The sequence below is a fragment of the Palaemon carinicauda genome, chromosome 1 (genome assembly GCF_036898095.1).
Source record: "Palaemon carinicauda isolate YSFRI2023 chromosome 1, ASM3689809v2, whole genome shotgun sequence".
NCBI classification, from domain to species: Eukaryota; Metazoa; Arthropoda; class Malacostraca; order Decapoda; family Palaemonidae; genus Palaemon; species Palaemon carinicauda.
Genome location: NC_090725.1, coordinates 278,439,543 through 278,463,755, shown reverse-complemented (window position 1 = coordinate 278,463,755; position 24,213 = coordinate 278,439,543). Strand labels below are relative to the sequence as shown.

Here is a 24,213-nt window from a genome sequence, read left to right as displayed (position 1 = left end):
GTGTGGACCGTTTTTAAAAAGGTGCAGATTATTTAATGTTTTGGTGTTTACTTAATTTGACAGGTAATTAATTTTATGCAGTAAATATATATGTTGTAAAGGTATGTATGTCATGAACATTTTAGAAATAGACCCTACAAGGACGTTTGTTATGCATGCTTGAACGATATTTTGGCAGTTTAAAGTTTTTTTTTTTATAATAGTTACGGATGTATCTATAAGTTTACTGTTTAAAGTTTGTTCTAGATATAAATTGAAACCCTGAATATCCTACCGTACCCTAGATTACTGGCCAGGGACACCGCAGTCTCAACTTATGTTCTAAGGTAGCGATTTATTTATGTGTGTGTGTGTGTGTGTATATATATATATATATATATATATATATATATATATATATATATATATATATATATATATATATATATATATATATATATATATATATATATATATAATTTTTTCCCGTACGAATTGAAATAAAACTTTCTTTAATAGTCAACAAGACTAGCACTTTTCACGGTAAATATCTGACCCTTTAATTTTTAGACAAATACGTAAACCATATATTTTTCCCACTCGCTATCTTGTGTTCTATATATTTCTGACCATGATTATTGCGGCAGACCACCTGTTCATGAGTTTTTGGACCCCCTTAATAAAGAAAATTATGGGGGACCCCAGTGGGAAACCGGGGTTTTTGGGTGGGGAAATAAATAAAAAAAAAAAAAAAGTGTGTGATTTGCAGCAATAAGAATGGTCAGAAATGCAAAGTAAACGCTACATAACCAGTTGGAGAAATATATGGTTCATGTAAGTTGCTGAAAATTATTAGTATCATATTCATTTAGGATTCACTTCACATCTCTAATGGTTTTTGCTCCAAAGTGCGCTTGCTTTGCTTGCAAAAATATTCTCCGTATCATCGTATGTACTGACAAGCAGTAATGTTGAGCCTGTGCTCGCGATCCCCGCGGCTTATTATTTACTTTCGCATGAGTAACAATAGCTATACACTGAACGGAGAGCGTTTCCATCCTAATTAATTGCTGACAGATGAAATTACACTAAATTTTTAAATAGATTGTACTTCCCTTAAGTTCCCTCTTGGAGACGTCTTTATGTGATGGTGGTTTAACTCAGACTGAAGGGAAGCCTGGGAAGTTGTAGAACAACATCCGGGACCCTTATGGTATCATATATTAACCCTTTTCACTTCCGGTACAAGCATCATATAAATACCTTTGCTGTCTCAAATTTTACCTATACAGCATTAGTGTTTTGCTTTCTCTGGTTTTACTTACTGCACCCTAATAAAATATTTTAATACAATTAATCGTCCTAAGTACTTTTTTTTTAGTTTTATGGATGGGTTAAGTGGGGGTAATATTATAGTTCCGGTTGGAAAATACATTTGAAAACTCCAGTTTCATGGGTAAAGTTATTTGGTAAGCAAATGGGTTTGCAGCTTAGTATTAGGATATGCTAAGAATACAATGTCAAATGAGGTCCCCGTAGGTAAGGTTAGATTAGGTGGGGAAATTTAGGTTAGTTGTTGCCCTTGTGTTTGTTTCCCATTTGAAATGTAGTTTTCAGTCATAACTCCCATAATTTTAAAAGAATCATTATTTGAAAAATATGGTCTGCACAGTATTTCCATCAGAATTGTCCAATTTACCTTTGAATACAACATGCACTCTTATTTTCTTCATGAGGTTTATTGTAGTAAAAATCTTTGCCTTTCTCTTTCCAAAATATTTGGATGTCCCCTAATGTGCACACTAGCTGTTGTGTCCAGGTAAACCTGGCAAAAAGTGTTGCAGGTTATATTCTAAGCTTGCCATTGATCCCCACCTGTGTAGATTTTGCAGTCATCCCCTTGTGACAAATAAAGTTTGTGGTCTCCACTTCAGTGGATAGAGTTTGCAAAGGACACTTCAGAATCATCGTTGGCTACTCCAAAACTGATACAGAAGAAACTATATAGCACCTTCATTTCTTCCATTGTTTCACAACCTGCTGTGTCTTCCTTTGATTTCTTTAGGGCAGGATCAATTGGGGAAGTGTATGAGGCAGGTGAAGAGACCATGGCTCCTCCTGGGGGTAATCTTCAGGGAATGCGGAAGTAATGCCATCCCTTGTTAAAGTAATACTTCTCCACCTTTTCTTCTAGGGTTTCCTGTGGGTGTACAGATCGAGGACAATGTAGACATGAAGATGTGGCCTGCCTTGGTCATTGCTGATACTCTGTTCTGTCAGCAGGAAACCTACCAAATGTGACCACCACCAGGACCTCTAAAGCTTCCCTACTGTGACTATCCTATCTCCTGCTACACCTATGGAGACACCTGTGGCCTCTTTCTCCATAGGATCATTGTCTTTGTTCCCAAAGACCTCGACCTCAAAGAAGAGTGTGCGCTCTTAGTCCTCTGCCTCGTCTTTGTCGTCTTCTTCACACACTGGTGGTTCCAAGAAGAAAAAGAAGAAATCCGGGATGATCTAGTGGCCAGGGTTTGTGTAAGATGTCCAACCAATCTCTTGGTTGGGTCAAATAACTCCACCATTTCACTTGAAGAACCTTTACAAAAAGCTAGTTGTTCCTCTGTGTAATGCAAACCTTCAACCTTTGATAGGAGTATGACTTGAGCAAAGCTGGAACTGCCCATTAAGGTTTTAGTGAGGTAAATACAGTTATCTTTTGGGTGGCAAGGAAGCCCCGCTCACCCAACAGGTAGCACTCACCTTCACTTGACTTTGGCTGCTGTAGAGTACACATGTACTTCCTGATGCTTAGTTGAAATTTATAATTCAATCTGGATTTTCTTCCCAATTGTGTGTTTGGATTGCTGTTGTGATGTTGGGTCTGTGTCCCTGCAAGCCTGGAAAGGGCAGTGTTGGCAGCATATGAGTAAGCTGGAGTTTGACCTTCATGAAATTTGTAGCTGCTGCAGGGGTTTATTTCCTGTTCATAGGAATCCCTCTGTCCTAAATGTAGGGAGTTGCCTCTGCTGCGGTAGGCTGAGTTCGTGACGAAACGGAAGAAGTCGAAGAAGGATTCTTCAGAATCGGTTTTGGGTATGGCCAAACTAATGCCCTAGAAGCTCTCAGGCTCCTTCTCCCTCTGAGGTGGAGGCCATCGTAGAAGAGGAGGAGGAGGAGTCCTGCACCCTTCCCTTGAGTGTGGTAGGAGTATTACCTTTCCTAAAATTAAATTAATACACCCTGCTTCTCGCCCAAAGTACTCTGCTGATGTAACTGTTGATTACTCTCACAAGGACCTGAACCTGGGTGTTTGCTATGGCCCACCCTTGGCATTGATGGCACCCCATTAGCAGAAGAGCTACTAGTGGTGTTAACTGTGGCTAGGTCATAGAAGTCTTCCTGCCCTGCAGTTGCTACTGTCCCTGTGGAGGAAAGTGCTGGAGTGGTATCCCGGGACATGTCCCTTGATTTTGCTGCTGGCCTGTCTCCTGCAAAATCCTTGACCATGGTGGAAAAGAAATGTCATTGCTCTCCATCAGCTTCGTCTGTTCCCGCAACATTTTTCCCTGCTGAGAAGCTTCTTGAGAACTCTTCAGGTTACTTTGCATGGTTTTGTGGAAAGAGGAGCATTGCAGCAAAACCTACCTCCAGGGGAAGCATGGAGGTATGAGGTCCAAGGGCAAAGGCCCTTGCTTGAAGTAGTAATTCCCACAAAGGAGTTACTACAGGTACTACTGGTCAGAACGATGAACTACGCTCTAATTCCTCTCCTGGCCAGGGACGCATTGGTTTCTCCACATTTTGGAACACCCAGGCTGGCAAAGAAAGCGGCACCTAGGACCTATGACGCTGTTCATGCTCTGGATAATCTATGCGCAAAGAAGGTTGATCATTAGAGACATGCTTCATCAGGAGTGACCCTCACAAATAGAGAAGGCACATAAGGACAAGAAGAATGATCATCCATAAGCATGAATACCAAAGCATGAGAAGTCCCCAGAAAACAAACTATCTGAATGTTTTCAAGTTGTTCCACGAGTCTAGAAAGGGATCGGATCATCAGTCCTCACGTGCACGAATGCCTAGTTCATCGCCAGGGACACGCGCATGTACCTTCGTTTTCATGAGGTTTCTCTTCCGAGCTTTCTCTGAAAGTTTTCATTGTTGAGAAAAGTTCCAAGGCAAGACAAGGCAAGGACTTTGCTGCCGACAAAGATATGCACATGATCCCAACGAGCAAGGTTACCCCAACCATGATCACTACCTACACAAACACTACCCTCACAATCACTCTGCTCAAAGTCGACATGCGTCTAATCCTGTCATACAAGAAAGAAAATTCCTCTTGCTCTCATTGAGACATGATTACAGTATTTTGAAAAATTTCCAATGAAGTTTTCAAGACAGTTGTTTTGTTATTTCTATGTAGGAATTCATATACTGTTCAAGAAAAGTTTCTCTGAGATCATAAAAATATATATTTGCCTTATGTCAATGCTAGTCAGGAATAATTCTAAAAAGGTAATTGAAAGGCATTAGGTCAGGTTGATAGAAATATAGTAGCCTGTGAGCAGAATATGGGACAACCAAGTAGTATGACTGTAAAATAGTTTTTCCAGCTTTAGTGATATTTACTCACAGCAATTATTCAGTTTTGGGTCATGTTTTCCTACCTGAATGATTTTGAACATTGTATTTGAATTTATGGAATTTGGCTGCATGACTTCATACTTAGGCTGGGGAGCCCATCCAATGCTGAGGTGCAACCAGGGAAAGGAATTCGAGCACTTGCAATATTAAGAAAAATGTAAGAGGTTGGACAACAGAATAGAAGACATGAAATGAGAACCTCATTAAAGTAAATGGCTGGAAAGTGGTTGCATTAAAGGACTAAACAAACCTCGTTAATGTAAATGGCTGGAAAGTGGTTCCAGTAAGGGACTGAGCAAACAGTGTAGACCTTATATAGTAACAATTGCTATAGTTCACTGTGCGAAGGCATTAACGTTCTATGGGGGCAATTGGGAAGAAAAGAATTATTCTGAAGAAATCAGAATTTTTTTCATTCACATAAAATTTGGGCAATATGACATGGCATCAAGTCTGGGGATATTATTCATGGCCATGGTGTACCTTTGGGGGAAACCGGACAGTTGCACCAAGTAGTAGTAATCAAAGAGGTTGGTCTGCTAGATGGAAGAAAGAAAACATGAATGGAAGAATGGTCGATCAAAAGGTTTGCAGCTAGTGGGCAAAGGGACACCGGTAAGTCCCTTTTTATAATGCATGCAGCGCACAGAGAGGTGTACTGATGGCACTATCCCTGTGTATGGGATGACTTGGTTGTTTTAATTACTCTCCATTTTTTCATTATTTTGTATGTTTGTGTTAATTCCTGCAGTATAGGTAGACATCTGTTTCCAGTTTTTACTTTTTCCCCTTACTCAATTTATAGTATGTTTGAAGTGTTTGCATACCATGTGCATTATGTAACTGATCTACCTGTAATTTTTCTAAAGATATTGCATTTTTTTCAGTATTGTTAGTCTTCCCTCACATTACAAATATGATTGCAGTACATTTTCTACCGTGTTTGACCTTACATTGAACATTTACGTACATTTATTTTGTAATTTGTTTGTTGTAATATCTAATTATAGTCATCAGCTACACTTATAAAATAACAAATTGTTTCTCACTCAGAGAACTTTTTTATACTGTGAAGTCATGTAATTTTAGGAATCAATGGTCTTTAGAGGGCAATTTGCCATGAAAGTGGGATTATTTTATGCTAGATAGTTAAGATGACTATTGCAGTGGGATTTCTATAGTAGTCTAGTGATTGTTGTAATCCAGGTAGTAGGTGTTTTGCAATAATTTGGCTCAGAAATCCTCAATTACCATGGCTTGGAATATAACTAACCTAATTTCATTGAGTCAAGTGACTGTTGTATTCTTGGTAGTACTGTACAGTATTGTATTTGCAACCATTTATCTCGGAACTCTTTTAATGACAGTACTGTAGTTAGCAGTATACCTATGCTAAGTACAATAAATCAGCTTTTGTTCCTGTGTGAGATACAAACCTTCCACTCTTTACTGAGGAGTATTGTTTCGGCAAAAGCTGAAATCAGCCGATAAACTTTTTGCAAGGGTGTACTACCCACTGCTAGTTAGCGGAAGGGGGGGGAGCGGCGTAGGTTAACCCTCCCGCTCACATCAGCGCTATCGACTAACCGCCACTTTTTATTTTGACTCGGTAGAGTATAAACGTAGTCTTTCTCTCCCGTCAACACCCTCTTAACCGGTTAGGCTAAAAGTAACTGGCCCAATGTTTATTCAATTTCCTTTTTTGAGCTGCCTTCCTTACACGGGTACCGTGGGCAAGGAAGGTAGCAAGAGGCCATGGCCTCTACCTCTGCTGCTCACCCAGTGTTCGTTCTGCTTCGCCGGCGGCCATGATCAGTGGCTGACAGAAACTCTTCGGAGTGACTTGTCACGAGACCTCAGGTCTCGGGAATGAGTTTCGGCTTCGTTCCGAAGGTTGTACTGGTTGCTGTTCCTTTAGCCAGGTTTGCCCAAAGGGAGGAGATGCACCCTGTACGACCGGAAGGTTCGCCTTCAAGTGTTGCGCAGTCCGACCTTCCAAGGAAGGACAATGCAACACCCTTCCGAGCGCCAACTCCCTCGTCCGTGAGGCGATGCGTCATAGGAAGGAGTTGAGCAATCCTCTCATGCGAGAGAAGAGATCTTCTCCAACACCCTTCTGAACGGCAGCTCACTCGTCAGCGAGGCGATGCGCCATAGGAAGGAAGAGTTGATCAATCCTCTCTTGTGAGAGGAGAGATCTTCTCCAACACTCCCTTCTGAATGGGAGCTCCCTCGTATACGTAGTGATGCGCCATAGGAAAGAGTTGATCAATCCACTCTTGTGAGAGGAGAGAACTTCTCCAACATCCCCTTCCGAACGTCAGCTCCTTTGTACGTGAGGCGACACGCCATCAGGAGGAAGAGGTGTTGATCTCTCTTCTAGCTTGCGAGAAGAAAGATTTTCTGGCGAGTCGTACCCTCGGTACAAAATGGGTCTCGTTGCTTTTTCCCTCTGGGATATTTGCCGCAGGTGGTAACGAATACTGGCCGCTTGCGGCTGCCTCCTTCCCCATCGAGTCTCGTAGGCCTTAACTCTTCAGGCTCATTGCCACATTGTGCTTTTTGGCTCAACGAAACTTTTACAGCTTTGTGAGGCCGAGCTTTATTGGGCCTGTGCCTCATAGTTTCTAACTCTGACGAGGGATAAACGGCCGGTCTTCAAGGCCAGCACAGCCTTTTTGAAGGGAATAACAAGGTCACTCACCTCCCCCTTGTTTGGGGGGGGGGGGGGGGTTTTAGGAGTACTAAGATGAGGTGTATCTCTCGGCCCTGAGAAGTTTTACATTACAGATGTTCGGTAGTTTATAAAAGGCTGAAACAAACTCCTGTGGCACATGGGCTCTCGCCAAGACAAAACCTCAGGATTATTGCCACAAATACAGTTTACTACCGTTAGCTTGAGTCTGCCACATGCGTCAGTGTGTCCCTGGATACGGGTTCTTGTTAGACACCAAGTTTCGTGAAATATAATCTTTCTGGGTTATTTTCTTGGGCTTTGTTGCCCGACGAAATGGAGAGCTTATGATTATACCCTTACAAGGTTATAATCTTAAGCTTGTAGTCCCAAAATTGTTAGTTTCTGCCAACGTTTACGAATGATAGCAAGCTCCATTCACAGGGTGGCCAGACAAATGTTGTCAGCTTCTCATTACGTTTATGAACGTTAGCAAGCCCCGCCCACAAGGCAGGCAGGCAAACAACGGAGTTATAATTGCTAAACTAGCTGTATGTGCTGTTTTACACATCTTAAGAATACTACAGCTAGCACATACTTTATTCCCTCAAGCAGTCTAAAACTCTTTGTCAATCGTTACCCGGAGGCAAAGAGGTTACGCATGCATGGCCTCAGACGGACATGGGCATATGCGGCCAAGCAATCTTGCTGCCGACAAGGACTATAGACCATCTTACAATTAGACCTCCGTTCTAATACATCATTAGCGTTGACGGCCATACTCCTTACGGGAAGCTACTTTATACAATAGTCTTTTTCCTTCCCATAACGAGACATACTGGATATGCAGTCTCCCTCCATCCCAGGCAGTCTTTCCTAACTTTTGATCGGAGGTCTCAGTTTAAAAATAATAATACTGAGACCAGAAACTTCACATAAGTAAATCGGTTTCCTGAAAGGGAATATTTGAAACTTATTCCAATTTTGCCGATCGGAGACGTAGAAATAGAAATGTTTTCATCGTTCATGGGAGGGAGGAGGTCTCGGTTACAAATTTTTATCAACTTTCTCCAACCGAGTTCCGTTCACTGCTAATAATTCGGGCTACGCCCATATGTTCGTCCACCTCCCTGGTCTGTGTTACGGGTCCGTAGACGGACTTAATGCATACATTACCTGTCCTACAATAGATTGGAGATACATCTCAATCTTAACTTTCAGAAGTAGTTGTGTGCGATCGGTCATTACCGACCGGTGGTCTCTTGCCGTTAGCGATCACTAGGAGATTCACTGTAATAAAATCTTCCTCTAAGGAATACTGGCTACCCTGGTTTACCGATTTCATGTACTTACTCGGCCAACTCCCATTGCGTTGGTGCCAGTTGAAGTTAACACCCCCCCCCCTTTAATAGCAGGTGTGTGCAAACCGTTTGCAGTTCTCAACGTCAACCCGAGATGTTACTTTCTATGCAATCTCTAGACCCCTCGCGAGGAACCGAGGAGGATTGACTTTGCGCTGGAAGGTCTAGGCTGCTTGTTCCACTCGATGGAACAATAGGGGCAATAAGGATAATCCTGAGGTATTGTTGACATCCTACTGGGTATTGGTTGACCAGGTAGCCCAGAGCCATTCCCATTTCCGAAGATGGGGAGGAGTTTTTCCTCGCTGGTGCTGGTACAACCTGTCTCCCGCAGTCTTAATAGCCTGTTATGAAAGAATGCCTACTCATGGTTTTTGGAGGAGCGCATAATGCTACTCACCTGGCTGCTGCGGGAGACAGTTCGTAGGAAAATACCCTGGTCCATCTTACTCGGGCATTAACACACTAGTTTTGCAAGGAAATCTTGCACAGTGTTACGCACAAATTCACCGAGTAAGATGGGCGGATAAGCTTGTCTGCCTGACTAAGAAGTACTTCCCTTCTGCTACACGGAATGCTCTCTTGGCCTAGTCTTAAAATCAAGATCCACAAACACAAGAAGCATGGTCCGGTATAAAGGCGAGTTCTACGTCATAGTACCTGGGCGAGCTGAGAAAGGCACACACGGATAGACCTGTTGACCCCTTGAGAACTGGGAAAAGCGCACAGTTCCAGTTCTCATCTTGAGGTTGGGCAACCTGTAAGGTGCGCGCACTACCAGTTTTGCCTCACAATCATGGAATCGCCCCTTGCACAGATAGCAATTACATTTAAGAACTGAAAGGCTATGTTTTTCCAGCTCTCACCTCGCAAGCATACGCTCCCACCAGGACAAACTGGAAGAGATGCCCAAGCCAGCGCACCTTACTAACCCTCTCCCTAGCGAAGAGGGATGGCAGGTAGCCTCCCCTTCACAGACCAACCATCCTCAAACTGTTCCTCCTTTGGTCGAGATCATACTAGGTAAGGTCTTTCTGTCTTACTTTACTTTACTTACTTTGATAGCTGCTTTTCCAGTCCCATACAGCAGGGGAACCCCACTCTCTACATGACCTCCTGTCGTTCTACCTTGTTCGTTCAGAGTATTTACCGTTTCATATTGCGTATTGTTCATTTACTGTTAAATCGTCAGTCAAAAGACTAATGAAATAAGATAGTCTTCAGTTTCCTCTTGAAAGCCTTAATGTCTTCAATCAATCAAAAGTTTCGTGGTAGCTTATTATATAGTCTCAGGGCCGCATATTTAAAGGCTCTGGAGCCTACAGTAGACATATATCTAGGTTTCAATAGTTTGACGCAATATGTAACTTTTCTCGTGTCGACATGATTTGTCGGCTGCGTAATATATAGCAATTCTCTTAAGCATTTTGGACGCCCAGTTCTGATAACTTGGTGGGTTATTGTAAATACTCTAAATTCAATTCTCACTTTAATCGGCAGCCAGTGTAAATCGATTAGTATAGGGGTGATCCTTTCTCTACGTGGGACATCTTTTATCAGTCTTGCTCCTCTGTTTATTATGTTTTGTAATTTCTTAAGTTGCACTTTTGGTAAATTGTAATAGATAGAGTTGCAGTTGTCAGGGGATCAAGTACCGGTAGAACTTTCTCCCGAGAGGCAAACTGCTAGCACTAATGGCAAAACGGCTTGGGCATCTAACATTCCTCGAGACATTAGTGCCCCACGGCTGGTTCCACATACTGTACTGTCCTCGAGTACCCTTGTACCAGTGAGACCCAAACAGAAGAGAGACCTGAGTTGGTGGGTGCTAGCCACCAATCTCCTCAGAAGAGTACATCTCTCTCCTCCCCTGCCGGACTTTGGTGCGAGTCTGAAAGGCAGTGCCACAAAACCTTCGGGAAATGAGGACAGCCTGCCTGACCCTCAAGTACTTCCATCAACTCCTTTCAGGGCATTATGTAGTGCTGATGAGCATCAACACTACATTAGTGTTCCACTTAAACAAACAAGGAGATAACTTGTCACAGCACCTATGCCTGCTAGCTGTGAAAATCCTCAGGTGTACGGGAGGGAATTTGGTAGCCTTAACAGCACTCTTCATCCGCACAAGAAGAAAGTACGTGCGAACAATCTGAGCAGTAGTAGTCAGATAGTTTGCTCCAAATGGGCAATCGACCTGTCCATGGCATCCTTAAACCAGAACTTTCAGTGTACTTTTCTCCATTACCGGTACCACAAGCGTTCTTGCAGGAAGCTCTTCAACACCTGTGGAACAAAATGGACGTCCATGCGTTCCCTTCCTTCTGCCTAGTAAGGTTATTGAACAGGGTAAGGGCATTGCAGATCTAGCATTGACCTTCTTAGCTCTGCTGTGGCAGCATGCCTGCTCATAGAGGCACCAAGAGAGCTCCCTCCACTTTCCGATCTACTCAGACAACCACATGTGAAGATTTTCCACTAAGAGATACCATCGCTGTCTTCACACCCGGAGGCTATCCAGCAAATAATTTTTTTACCTGGTGCCAGAAATAATACTACTAAATAAAAGGAAAAACCATTATCTGTCAATATAGTACAGTATATCCACTTACATTTGTTTAAACTCAAAATTACAAGTCAATTCCTTTCTGCTACTGTAAATTTTTACTGAAATAAATTATTTGTAAATCATGGCCCCACTTTAATTCTAAATTTCATAATTACAGTGTAACCTAGCACTAAACAATACAAAGAAAGAAAGATTCCTATAACAAAGAGCAATCTATGACAGAATCACTTTTGGTATAATGATACTACCAATGGAAACAAATAAAAATATGAAACAAAATATAACTGTACAATAGCCCATACAGAGATTGTAGTAGTAGTTGCCTATGCACAGACATGAAACAGTAGCCTAAAAAAATCTGCATGGAATACAACAGCAGCTTTACTCATACTACATAAAAGGATATAAAAAAAACAGTAAAAGCACCTTCCTTCCACTACAATACTGTATTATGATTTTGTTCACCGATTTAAAAAATTATGACCGAGATCTGAAGTCAAATAAAAAGAAGTCCAAACAGCATACATACAATTCTATATGTGAAAATAATTTCTATTTTTATCACATTTATACAACTTGGCTTATCATACAGATAAATAGAAGTTGTGTCAGCTGGACATCTCTAAAAACCAGAGTGAAGTCTGAGGAAGCCAGGAAATGGCTAGTAGAAAAAAAAATTAGCAACTCCTTTCCCACATCAAACTTAAAAAAGGTATCTTGCTTTATAACCATTTCCAAATGGCAGGTACTGTTGTGTTAATAAAATCATATAAAAATATGTTCACAATTTCACCAAGTTTCTTTTCCACTCTTGTTCCATTGGCTCCTCTCAGACATCATATTGACCTGTCAAAAGACTTGAGCAACTGACAAAATAAGCTTTCAGTCATGTCACTTCACACTTCAAAGTCGAGTTTTTTTTTTTTGTGTGTTGCTACTTATCATCACCCCAACAGCCAAGTTCCATGTCTGTACTTTCTGTGGCATCATTATTTGTTGACACACCAGCTGCAGAATCTGATTCTGGTAAACTAGAAGTGGTTGAAGCATCCTCAGATGGTGCAGAGTTAGGCTCCGCAGAATCTTCGTTGGTTTCTGTGGATGTGGTGTCCGTTGACTGAGATGAAGCAGATGCTGATATCTGTGATGTAGTTGGATCTGCTGAGTCAGAAGGAGGAGATGCCACAGGAGAGGTGGCAGAAGCTGCAGAGGTTGACGCTGTAGAAGGTGAAGAGCAAGAAGTGACAGAGGTGGAAGAACCAACCCCAGAGGCAGATGGTAGACTACTAAAATTATTGCTTTGGGTTTGTGAAGTGCTGTCTGCTTCATGGCTGTCTTTGCCTGGTTCCTCTTGAGCCGAGGCTCCTTCAGACACATCATCAACCTCACTGGCAGTGTCTAAATCTGCGGCAGCTGCTTCTGAGCTTCCAGCTCTTTCCCCCTGGAAAATACAAACAAAATTGTGTTCGAAGCTAGAGATATGATTTACTACCTAAATTCATGTAGGTACTTATCTCAAAGTTCATATAATATATAACCTACATAACATAATTCTGTCCAAGATGGAGCTATTGAAATGACAAGATTTGGACATTTACTTAACATTTTATTGCAATACATTTACTATCCAATTACCTTTCTAAACAGCAGTCATACAAAATTTTAAGAAAGCTACATAATTCAACATTATTTCTGTTATTTCTATACAGATTGCTGTCATTCATTTACTTTGATATTTATAAGAAAATCAATTTTGTAATTATTAATACTTCAAGATCAATTAAAAGTGAATATGGACTACTTTAAGAAATTGCTCAAAAATAAAATGGATGGTTTTGAGCTAAAGACTTATTTCTATGAATCTCTCCAGATGTTCATATTGCTTCTTCTCCAGGAGCCCCAGTTTAATCGACACAACCGTAAAATTTTAAGTTTTAAAATTTTCATATTTGCTTTCACTTCAAACAATACGTGCCTTTAACAAAGGAACTGAACCCTCTACTGTAAGTGGTAGCAAGTCCAGGGAAATACAGCCTTCAGTTTCTCCATCAATCCAGCAAGGATCGGACACACACTCAGAATGTTTATAACTGTAGTTTAAGATGTCTTCCCGAGCATTAGTTTAAAATCATTACTGGGAATGTGTGCAGCTATTATCTTGAGATGTTCTGCATTCCCTTGTATTGTGTGATGGGCAATTGTTATTTAATTATCGTTGTGGAGTGCATCTCAATCTCAAAGCCACTATTGGGAAAATATGTTTAAATGATTAAAGATCATTTGTTCAATAAATAAATTGTACTATTCCTTAACCTGTTAAGCGTCCCCCCTGGACCAGGTTGCCGCTAACGTACCATCACGCTTTTTTCGCCCTGAGCGGTCATTTCACTAATGATAATTTTTCAAAGTTAATATCATTTCTTTATGCTTATAATTCATATTTATAATTAAAAGTAGGGATATTAATTAAATGGTGGAATAAAAAAAACAATTAATACTACTATTATTTCATTTCAAAAGGCTACATAATAATGAATATTCCAATGGGTTCTTTTTATCTTCAATCGTAAATCTTACGGCAGGATCAGCAATAAAAGCATAGGGACAAGTCTCCCCCCCCCCTCTCTCTCTCTCTTTCCTCCATATCGTTTCCCGTATAGTTTTCAAATATGTTCGTCATACATTTGTACATTATTTATCCACTTTATTCTCTCTCTCTCTCTCTCTCTCTCTCTCTCTCTCTCTCTCTCTCTCTCTCTCTCTCTCTCTCTCTCTCTCTCTCTCTCTCGGCGTTTCCTATCCTACATAGTTTTGTGAAATCTCGTTGTCCAGTCATTCGTCAATGAGAAGTCATTTTCGCTCTTGGCATCGAAAGAAAAATGTTATTTTCATTAGTAAAATAAATTTTTGAATATACTCACCCGATAATCATGAAGCTGTCAACTCCGTTGCCCGACAGAATTCTACGGGAGGGATACGCCAGCTATCACTATACTAGAAGGGGGTGTACTCACCAGCGCCACCTGTGGCCAGGTACTGCAGTACTTCTTGTTGACACCACCTCAATTTTTCCTCGGTCCACTGGTTCTCTATGGGGAGGAAGGGTGGGTCAATTAAATCATGATTATCGGGTAAGTATATTCAAAAATTTATTTTACTAATGAAAATAACATTTTTCAATATTAAACTTACCCGATAATCATGTAGCTGATTCACACCCAGGGGGCTGGGTGAAAACCAGTGTACATGACTAAAGGATAGCTAAGTATCCCGTATTTCATATAATCAGTTATTCAGAATAACAATGAAATAATAAGTACCTGGTAAGGAAGTCGACTTGAACCGTTACTCTGCCTTTAATAAGTTCGTCTTCCTTACTGAGCGCAGCGTTCCTCTTAGGAGGCTGAATCAACTCTAAGGTGCTAAAGTATACAGGGCTGCAACCCATACTAAAGGACCTCTACACAACCTCTAACCCAGGCGCTTCTCAAGAATGAATTGACCACCCGCCAAATCAAAAAAGGATGCGGAAGGCTTCTTAGCCTACCGTAACAACCCAAAAAACAACAATAAAAGCATTCAAGAGAAAGGTTAAAAAAGGTTATGGGATTAAGGGAATGTAGTGGCTGAGCCCTCACCTACTACTGCACTCGCTGCTACGAATGGTCCCAGGGTGTAGCAGTTCTCGTAAAGAGACTGGACATCTTTAAGATAAAATGATGCAAACACTGACTTGCTCCTCCAATAAGTTGCATCCGTAATGCTCTGCAGAGAACGGTTCTTATTAAAGGCCATCGAAGTGGCTACGGCTCTCACTTCGTGGGTCCTTACCTTCAGCAAAGCAAGGTCTTCATCCTTCATGTGAGAATGGGCTTCTCTAATCAGAAGCCTTATATAATACGAAACTCCGTTTTTGGACATGGGCATCGAAGGTTTCTTGATTGCACACCATAAGGCTTCTGACTGTCCTCGTATAGGTTTTGACCTATTAAGATAATATTTCAGAGCTCTGACAGGGCAAAGAACTCTTTCTAGCTCGTTACCCACCATGTTGGAAAGGCTAGGAATTTCAAACGATCTAGGCCAAGGACGTGAAGGAAGTTCATTCTTAGCTAAAAATCCGAGCTGTAAAGAACATGTTGCAGATTCGGATGTGAACCCAATGTTCTTGCTGAAGGCGTGAACCTCACTAACTCTTTTAGCTGTTGCAAGGCAGACGAGGAAAAGAGTCTTGAGGGTAAGGTCCTTGAAGGAAGCTGACTGGAGAGGTTCGAACCTAGGAGACATAAGGAACCTTAAGACTACGTCTAGATTCCAGCCTGGAGTGGATAAACGACGTTCTTTAGAAGTCTCGAAAGATTTAAGGATGTCTTGAAGGTCCTTGTTGGAAGAAAGGTCCAAACCTCTGTGGCGGAGAACTGAAGCCAACATACTTCTGTACCCTTTAATCGTAGGAGCCGAAAGGGATCTCTCATTCCTTAGATGTAATAGGAAGTCAGCTATTTGGGTTACAGAGGTATTGGTAGAGGAAACTGCATTGGCTCTACACCAGCTTCGGAAGACTTCCCACTTGGATTGGTAGACTCTACGAGTGGATACCCTCCTTGCTCTGGCAATCGCTCTGGCTGCCTCCTTCGAAAAGCCTCTAGCTCTAGCGAATCTTTCGACAGTCTGAAGGCAGTCAGACGAAGAGCGTGGAGGTTTGGGTGTACCTTGTCTACGTGAGGTTGACGTAGAAGGTCCACTCTTAGAGGGAGAGTCCTGGGAACGTCGACCAGCCATTGTAGTACCTCTGTGAACCATTCTCTTGCAGGCCAAAGGGGAGCAACCAGCGTCAGCCGTGTCCCTTCGTGCGAGACGAACTTCTGAATGACACTGTTGATGATCTTGAACGGTGGGAATGCGTAAAGGTCAAGATGGGACCAATTCAGCAGAAAAGCATCCACATGAACTGCTGCTGGGTCTGGAACTGGGGAACAGTACAAAGGAAGCCTCTTGGTCATGGAGGTGGCAAACAGATCTATCTTAGGTTGACCCCACAAGGTCCAAAGTCTGTTGCACACGCTCTTGTGAAGGATCCATTCCGTGAGGATGACTTGATCTTTTCTGCTTAGGCGATCTGCTGAGACGTTCATGTTGCCCTGAATGAACCTCGTTACTAGAGTGAGGTTTAGACTTCTTGACCAAATGAGGAGGTCCCTTGCTATCTCGTACAGGTTCCTCGAATGGGTCCCTCCCTGCTTGGAGATGTAAGCTAAGGCTGTGGTGTTGTCGGAGTTCACCTCCACCACCTTGCCTAGCAGGAGGGACTTGAAGTTCATTAGGGCCATATGAACTGCCAGCAGCTCCTTGCAGTTGATGTGGAGCGTTTCCTGTTCCCTGTTCCATGTTCCTGAGCATTCCTGTCCGTTCAAGGTCGCGCCCCAGCCCGAGTCTGATGCATCCGAGAAGAGATGAAGATTGGGGGTCTGAATCGCTAACGATAGGCCCTCCTTGAGAAGGAGGTTGGTCTTCCACCACAAGAGAGTGGTCTTCATCTCTTTGGTGACAGGAATAGAGACTGCTTCGAGCGTCAAATCCTTGTCCCAATGAGCTGCTAGATGGAATTGGAGAGGGCGGAGGTGGAGTCTCCCTAACTCGACGAACAGAGCTAACGATGACAGGGTCCCTGTTAGACTCATCCACTGTCTCACCGAGCAACTGTTCCTCTTCAGCATGCTCAGGATGCATTCTAGGGCTTGGCTTATCCTTGGGGCCGATGGAAAAGCCCGAAAATCCTGACTCCGAATCTCCATTCCCAGGTAAACTATGGATTGGGAGGGAATGAGCTGGGACTTTTCTAAGTTGACTAATAGACCCAGTTCCTTGATCAAGTCCAAAGTCCAGTTGAGACTCTCCAGACAGCGACGACTCGTGGAGGCTCTCAACAGCCAGTCGTCTAAATAAAGGGAGGCTCTGATGTCCGATAAGTGGAGAAATTTTGCAATATTCCTCATCAGATGCGTAAACACCATAGGAGCTGTGCTTAGGCCAAAACACAGGGCTTGGAATTGGTACACAACCTTTCCAAAAACGAATCTCAGGAAAGGTTGGGAGTCTGGATGAATAGGAACGTGAAAGTAAGCGTCTTTCAGATCCAACGAGACCATCCAGTCCTCCTGCCTGACCGCTGCTAGGACCGACTTCGTCGTCTCCATAGTGAACGTCTGCTTGGTGACATAAGCATTGAGCGCGCTGACGTCCAGCACCGGTCTCCAACCTCCTGTCTTCTTGGCCACCAGAAAGAGACGGTTGTAGAAGCCCGGGGATTGATGGTCCCGGACTATAACCACTGCCTTCTTCTGTAACAGGAGCGACACCTCCTGGTGTAACGCTAACCTCTTGTCCTTTTCCTTGTAGTTGGGAGAGAGGTTGATGGGAGAAGTGGTCAGAGGGGGTTTGCGGCAGAATGGTATCCTGTAACCCTCCCTTAGCCACCTGACAGACTGGGCGTCTGCACCTCTTCTTTCCCAAGCTTGCCAGAAGGTCTTGAGTCTGGCTCCTACTGCTGTCTGGTGAGGAGGAGAGTCAGTGTTTGCCTTTTGAAGTCTTGGGACCTTTCCTAGACCTGCTCCTGGAAGAGTCTGGACGGGAGCTTCCTCGGCTGGGGGCTCTGCCACGAAAGGGCGGAATAAACCTTGTAGCAGGAGTATCAGCCACTGGGGTGCGGTAAGTCCTGGGAACTGAGGGAGCAACCTTAGCCTTACGAGCTGAAGAGGCCACAAGATCATGAGTGTCCTTCTGAATCAGGGCCGCAGACAAATCCTTGATAAGCTCTTCGGGGAACAAGAACTTAGAAAGCGGAGCAAAAAGGAGTTGGGACCTTTGACAAGATGTGATGCTGGAAGAAAGAAAAGTGCAAAGTTGCTCCCTTTTCTTAAGAACTCCTGAAACAAACATTGATGCAAGCTCGCCGGATCCATCCCGAATTGCTTTATCCATGCAGGACATTATAAGTATGGCTGAGTCCTTGTCCGCAGGGGAGGTCTTCTTGCTCAAGGCCCCCAGGCACCAGTCGAGAAAATTGAAAATCTCAAAGGCACGAAATACACCCTTTAAGAAGTGGTCTAAGTCAGAAAAGGTCCAGCAGACCTTAGAGCGCCTCATCGCTGATCTACGAGGAGAGTCGACCAAACTTGAGAAGTCAGCCTGGGCAGAGGCAGGGACTCCTAAGCCTGGTTCCTCTCCTGTGGCATACCATACGCCCGCCTTAGAAGTGAGCTTAGTAGGTGGGAACATAAAGGAAGTCTTCCCTAGTTGCTGTTTGGACTGCAACCAATCCCCTAATATTCTTAAAGCTCTCTTAGAGGATCTAGCAAAGACGAGCTTAGTATAGGCTGACTTAACAGGTTGCATGCCCAGCGAAAACTCAGATGGAGGAGAGCGGGGGGTAGCAGAGACAAAATGGTCCGGGTATACCTCTGAAAAGAGCCAGGACCTTACGAAAGTCAATGGGTAGAGGAGAAGACTTGGGTTCCTCCACGTCCGAAGAGGGATCAAGGTGCGCAGCTTCCTCCTCAGAAACCTCATCACCAGAGTGTAGCGAAGTGAGAGGTAAAGTAACAGCAGTATGCTGAACAGCAGAATCTGAACAAGCGGGTGCATAAACACTTGTGGTTTCATCCTCAAGTCTCAGTTGCTGAGTTAAAACCTGAGGTTCAGGCTGCAAAGACTGGTCAAGAAGAGTAGAGGAAGGTAGGCGCATGGGTTGAGGTGGCTGACTCCTAGCATGAGCTTCCTGTTTCAAGAGTTGCGCTTGCTGCAAGGGTTGCGGATGCGCAGTAGCAGGTTCCTGAGGAGCGAGTTGAGGTTCCTGAGGTGTGAGCTGCGAGAGTTGAGGTAGTGGCTGCGCAGAACGCAGTTCCTGTCTCGCGAGTTGAGGTTCCTGAGGTGCTAGCCTTAAGAGTTGAGGCTCTCGCCTTGAGGAGAGTTGAGGTCGCTGCAGCGAGAGCTGAGGTGGCTGCCTCATGGATGGAAGAGGTTGTCGTACCTCAAGAGGTTGTTGCCTCGATGGTCTATCCGCAAGAGGAAGAGGAGGAAGTAAGGCATAAGACTCCTGCTCCCATTGTTGAGGTTGTCTTAAGGAAGGCTGAGGTTGCTGCACACCGCTGGTAACTGGCAACTCAGAACGCGGTAAGGTAGCCTGAGGAACCTCAACTTCGTACGCCTGGCAGACTGGACTGCGGTGAGGCGGAGCGCTCGCAGGAGGAGGTGTAACCTTCTCAGCCTGAAACTCACGCATTAAGACCGCAAGCTGTGACTGCATGGACTGCAGCAAAGTCATCTTGGGGTCAACAGACGCTAAGGTCTGCTGAGGCAAAGCCTTAACAGAAGATGAGGTCTGTTGAGGCATCGCCTTACCTCTCTTAGGAGGTGTGCAGTCACCTGATGACAGCGGAGAGTCAGAGCTAATCCAAGAACTCTTGAGGTCTGGACTTTACGTTTAAGAGGTCTTGAGACCTGAGTCCAGCGTTTTCTCCCCGACATTTCTTCTGCAGACGAGCAAAATAAGGGCTCAATCGTCTGCGGGTGGGAGTGACGGTCTCTGTAAGACACGCCCGCAACCACCGAGGATACTTCTGTGCGCCGATCAAGGCCTGCCGAACCCTTTTGCCCTTCGACATTGCTTCTCCCCTGGGCTTGGGAGCTTGCAAGAGGTCCCGGACTGGGAGGACGACTGGCACGCACAGAAGTACCCTCACGCACAACACTGACACTGACACTAGCACTCGGCACCGCACTGACACTAGCACTTGGCACAGCACTGGCACTATCACCTCCCACTGCACTTTTGACCTTAAGCTCTTTGACGTCTGCCAAGAGAGACTTATGGTCACTAACCACCGATTCCACTTTGTCACCTAAAGCCTGAATGGCACGCAAAACATCGGACATATCAGGTTGAGCACAAATAGTAGGTTCGGGGGTAGCCACTACAGGGGGAGGAAAAGGTTGAGGATCATGAGGTGAGGAAAAAAGCGAAGAGCGAGAAGAACTCCTCCTAACTCTCTCTCTCTCTAACTTGGTTGAATATTTAAGGAATCGAACAAATTCAAGTTCCGAAAGTCCGGCGCATTCCTCACATCGATCTTCCAACTGACAGGGTCTTTCCCTACAGTCAGAACAAGCGGTGTGAGGATCAACCGAGGCCTTCGGAATACGCCTATTACAAGACCTACATCGTCTATGGGGTGGGGCTTGTGAAAGGTCAGACATCTTGAATCAAAGAGCTAGTCAAGGGGGATTCCAAATCAAGCAAAAGATCGTTAACCATTAATCAAAACCAAATAAAAGCTATCTAAGCTAATAGAAAAGTTTCCAGTATAGCGAATAGCTGAAATCTTAGAGAAATACTTCACCAAAAAGCGTGAACAATACTCCAAAATCATAAGCGTATCCAAGAACGTCTTGCCGGAAGCACGACAGAGGAAAAATTGAGGTGGTGTCAACAAGAAGTACTGCAGTACCTGGCCACAGGTGGCGCTGGTGAGTACACCCCCTTCTAGTATAGTGATAGCTGGCGTATCCCTCCCGTAGAATTCTGTCGGGCAACGGAGTTGACAGCTACATGATTATCGGGTAAGTTTAATATTGAAAACTTTGTTTCTTCAATATACTCATCACTGTAGGATTCAGAACTAGTGCTCTCATTATCAAACAGGTTATCATTATCAAATTCCTCAACAAGAATATCATTTATTTCATCTAAAGAAATAACCTTCATCTTTAGACCGCTCATTATAAAAGGAACAACAAATAACCTTATCCGCATGAACGCCCGAAGCGCACTGAAAGGAAACCAGTTTTCTAACATCAAGCTACCTTAGAAAAATAGTTGCCAGACATCATATAAGTTTCTAATTACAGCCCCCATATGCTGAGTGTTGCCAATTGGTGATCCTATACTTACTATAAGAGTAAACGTATTATCACGAGACTGACGACTTGATAAAGGCAGTTAAAGTCATGAACGGAATATGCATTTGAAGGCGGTACCGAGTAGATCGTGGTGAACGGTTTATCACGTGGGCGACGCTTAACAGGTTAACTTTTATTTGTGACAGCATGGAATGGTATTACTCAATTGGACTTAGACGCTGTTTGTTGTTATTACTACATAGTGGTCACTATAATAAAATCTAAAACATACCATTCAACTTGACAGTGGTATTAGTATTAAAATTAACATAGTAGTACTGTACCGCATCATCATCATTTAAACAACATACCGGTAAGTTATTTTAATCAACTTTTTTCTAACTCTATACCAAGACTATTAACAACTTGGTAGTCTGAGTCTTATAAGGTAATGTAGAATACATTAAAAATCATGTGTATTAATTATGGATGCAAGACTCAAACTATTAAGTTTTTGCAATTTAAAAGTATTAATATATTAAGGTCATGTTACTCCTTCAAACCACCAAACAATGGGAGGATGCTAGAAGTCAGGGGGAATAGGGGTATAAAAGAGACCAATACAGAACATGAGCCCTAAAGTCCTAAAGGACTTGAAATCCCTCAGAATTGTGGCCAAGTCATAGGATCAAATAGAGCAATAAATTGATCCATAAAATCAGAAAGGGAGCCTTTCATTCATGAGGTCACTACAGTACAGCTTAAGAAATGATAAAGGAAGAGATTTGACCAGAAGAGTGGGATAGGGATCTTCAATTAATATCATACAAAAGTAAAGGATGGAACTAATAAAAGTAAGTTATAACACCAGAAGTAGAGTGAAGACAGCAGCCAGTGTATCAGTAAAGTTTGACAAAGATCTTGGTGTCCATTAAGGATCAGCTCCAAGTCCTTTGCTATTTATCATAAGAATGAAAGACCTACAAAGGAGGGCAGGGAAGTGGCAATCTGGGAGCAGACAGTGTCAAAAGAGGGTTTTTTAGTCACTCATGAATGGCAAGGGTAGAGGACCGTAGAAAGTGGAGAGAAAAATTTTACACGACTCCACAGATGGGAAAACTTGTCCTGATAATAACAAAAAAATATTCCTAAACCTGAAAATATAAACAGCATTAAGTAGTTGGGCAATATACAAATAAACATCAACATTATAATATTAAATAAAAAATTATTAATGATTCTTTGACTAACCTTGCAACTTTCCTTTTTCTGTGGGTGGGGTTGTGTTGGCTCAGAATTATCTTCAACGGAATCTGGACTTCCTTGATTTGCTCCAGACCCTGATGAATCAGATGACAAACTTACTGAGTTATCCTCATCATTAGTCTTATCTGATTCTGTTGCATTCATAACATCTGATGAACATGCCTCAGCTGGTACAGGCATTTCCTCTTTCAATTCTTTACTTACAGAATCCTCATCTGGACTTTCTGACTCTTGTAATGTCATTTCACTGGTTCCTACTTGATGGCCACATAACGTTTCATCCGTAGTCTTAGTGTCTTCAGTTTCTGTGTGACAAGTAGAGGCTTCTGCCTCTCCCGTTTCCATTGCTTCTTCATCCGTTTTTGCACTACTACTGCTGCTGCTACTAGCATTACTCTCCTCATCACTTCCTTCTGCTTCAAGACTCTCTGCTTCTGATATGGACATGTAAGTATTATCCTTGTCTTGAAGGTGTGCAAGGTGAGCCATAGGTCCTAATGCCTTTTCCAAGGTGCTAACCTTCATCCTACGTTTTTTCATGAGAGGTTCAACAATCTCAGCCATTGCTTCTATACTTCTCTCGTCCAGTGGTATTCCGTTAGGTCCATTCGCTTCAGAGCCACTTACGTGACTGTCGCTGGCATTCAACTCTGCATCGTAGAAGTCTGTAAATTATAAAAAGACTTAACATATGCTAAAGTTAATAAATTAACAACCATAAACATATATGAACTAAAAAAAATTTATTACCTTAAAATTCAACCACCAAGAATGATAGCAACTGACATTATGATTACAACCTCAATTTCGGTCTTGGCCAATCAAATTTACCTGAAACAGGAAACGTATTGTTCTGGTGTACAAGTTACCTTAATTCTGCAAAACCCTTGATTGAAGCACCTAAATAAGTGTTCTATTGTTCTGATGAAGAAATACATTACTCGATTGCGTTCCCTATAAAGATATTTTTAATCTAAGCATACATAATATATTCAATGCTTCCATACAATAACCCTCCGCTTGAGAACACAGAAAAATACAAAAGCAATGGCAATTAAATGAAATTAAGAAATCTGCAAAACTGTTATATACTGTATACACACTGGAAAAATTATAAAATCCTCTCTATTATAATGACTCCTCAAGATTTATACACTACCTAGCATAAAATATATACAGTAATACATACCATTAGCATTATTAACTGAATTTGTGGGCTGTGGTGATGCTATTCTTTTACTTTGATGTGATGGAGAGGACAACCTGGATGAACCCGAAATGGGGGAAGAGTGTAAACCACCATCCTGAAGGCCATTGAGCAAAGTCTGTTGCGGATCTTCACAACGACGCCTAGAATAAAAATTTAGAAATTACAATAATGCATGAAAAAGAGTCCAGTAATTCACATCTATTCCTTTCTGGTATTGGTACTCGACCTGCTCTGTCAAGTTGAGAAACTTCTGTGCCATTCCATTCCAGCATTTGTCTTTCTAGTGTTTGTGTAAGCCTTTACAAGTTCATAACTTCCTTAAGTTAGGCCAATTCTTTTTCCTGTGATCCTATGATCCAAGATTCTATAAAGGCATGGTGTAACCCTACAACACTAACTTCATAAATTTATGAAAACCTAGTCATACTCATTTGTTTTACTTTACTGAAAGATATATTTTTTCATACAAAATAATAAAGATTTCTATTAGCCTTTTTCGACACTAAGAGGCACTGCTCTCACAATTGGGGTATTAAAGTTAAATTTATTCTACTACATCGCCCATTCTCTATAGGACAAGTTGGCTTTTCAGTCTCTATTTGGT

General features: G+C 42.7%; 1 protein-coding gene across 1 annotated transcript in view; it reads right to left on the bottom strand.

The window, feature by feature from the left end:
* Positions 1-11,230: 11,230 nt before the first annotated feature.
* PPP4R2r (Protein phosphatase 4 regulatory subunit 2-related protein) overlaps positions 11,231-24,213 on the bottom strand; it is a 52,446-nt gene continuing 39,463 nt past the window's right edge. The window contains exons 5-7 of the mRNA XM_068391443.1: positions 23,589-23,749; positions 22,385-23,064; positions 11,231-12,677 (exon numbers count right to left, since the gene is read on the bottom strand). Of these exons, the coding sequence (XP_068247544.1) occupies positions 12,171-12,677; positions 22,385-23,064; positions 23,589-23,749 (1,348 nt within the window). The 3' untranslated portion in view covers positions 11,231-12,170. The remainder of the gene's footprint in view (positions 12,678-22,384; positions 23,065-23,588; positions 23,750-24,213) is intronic.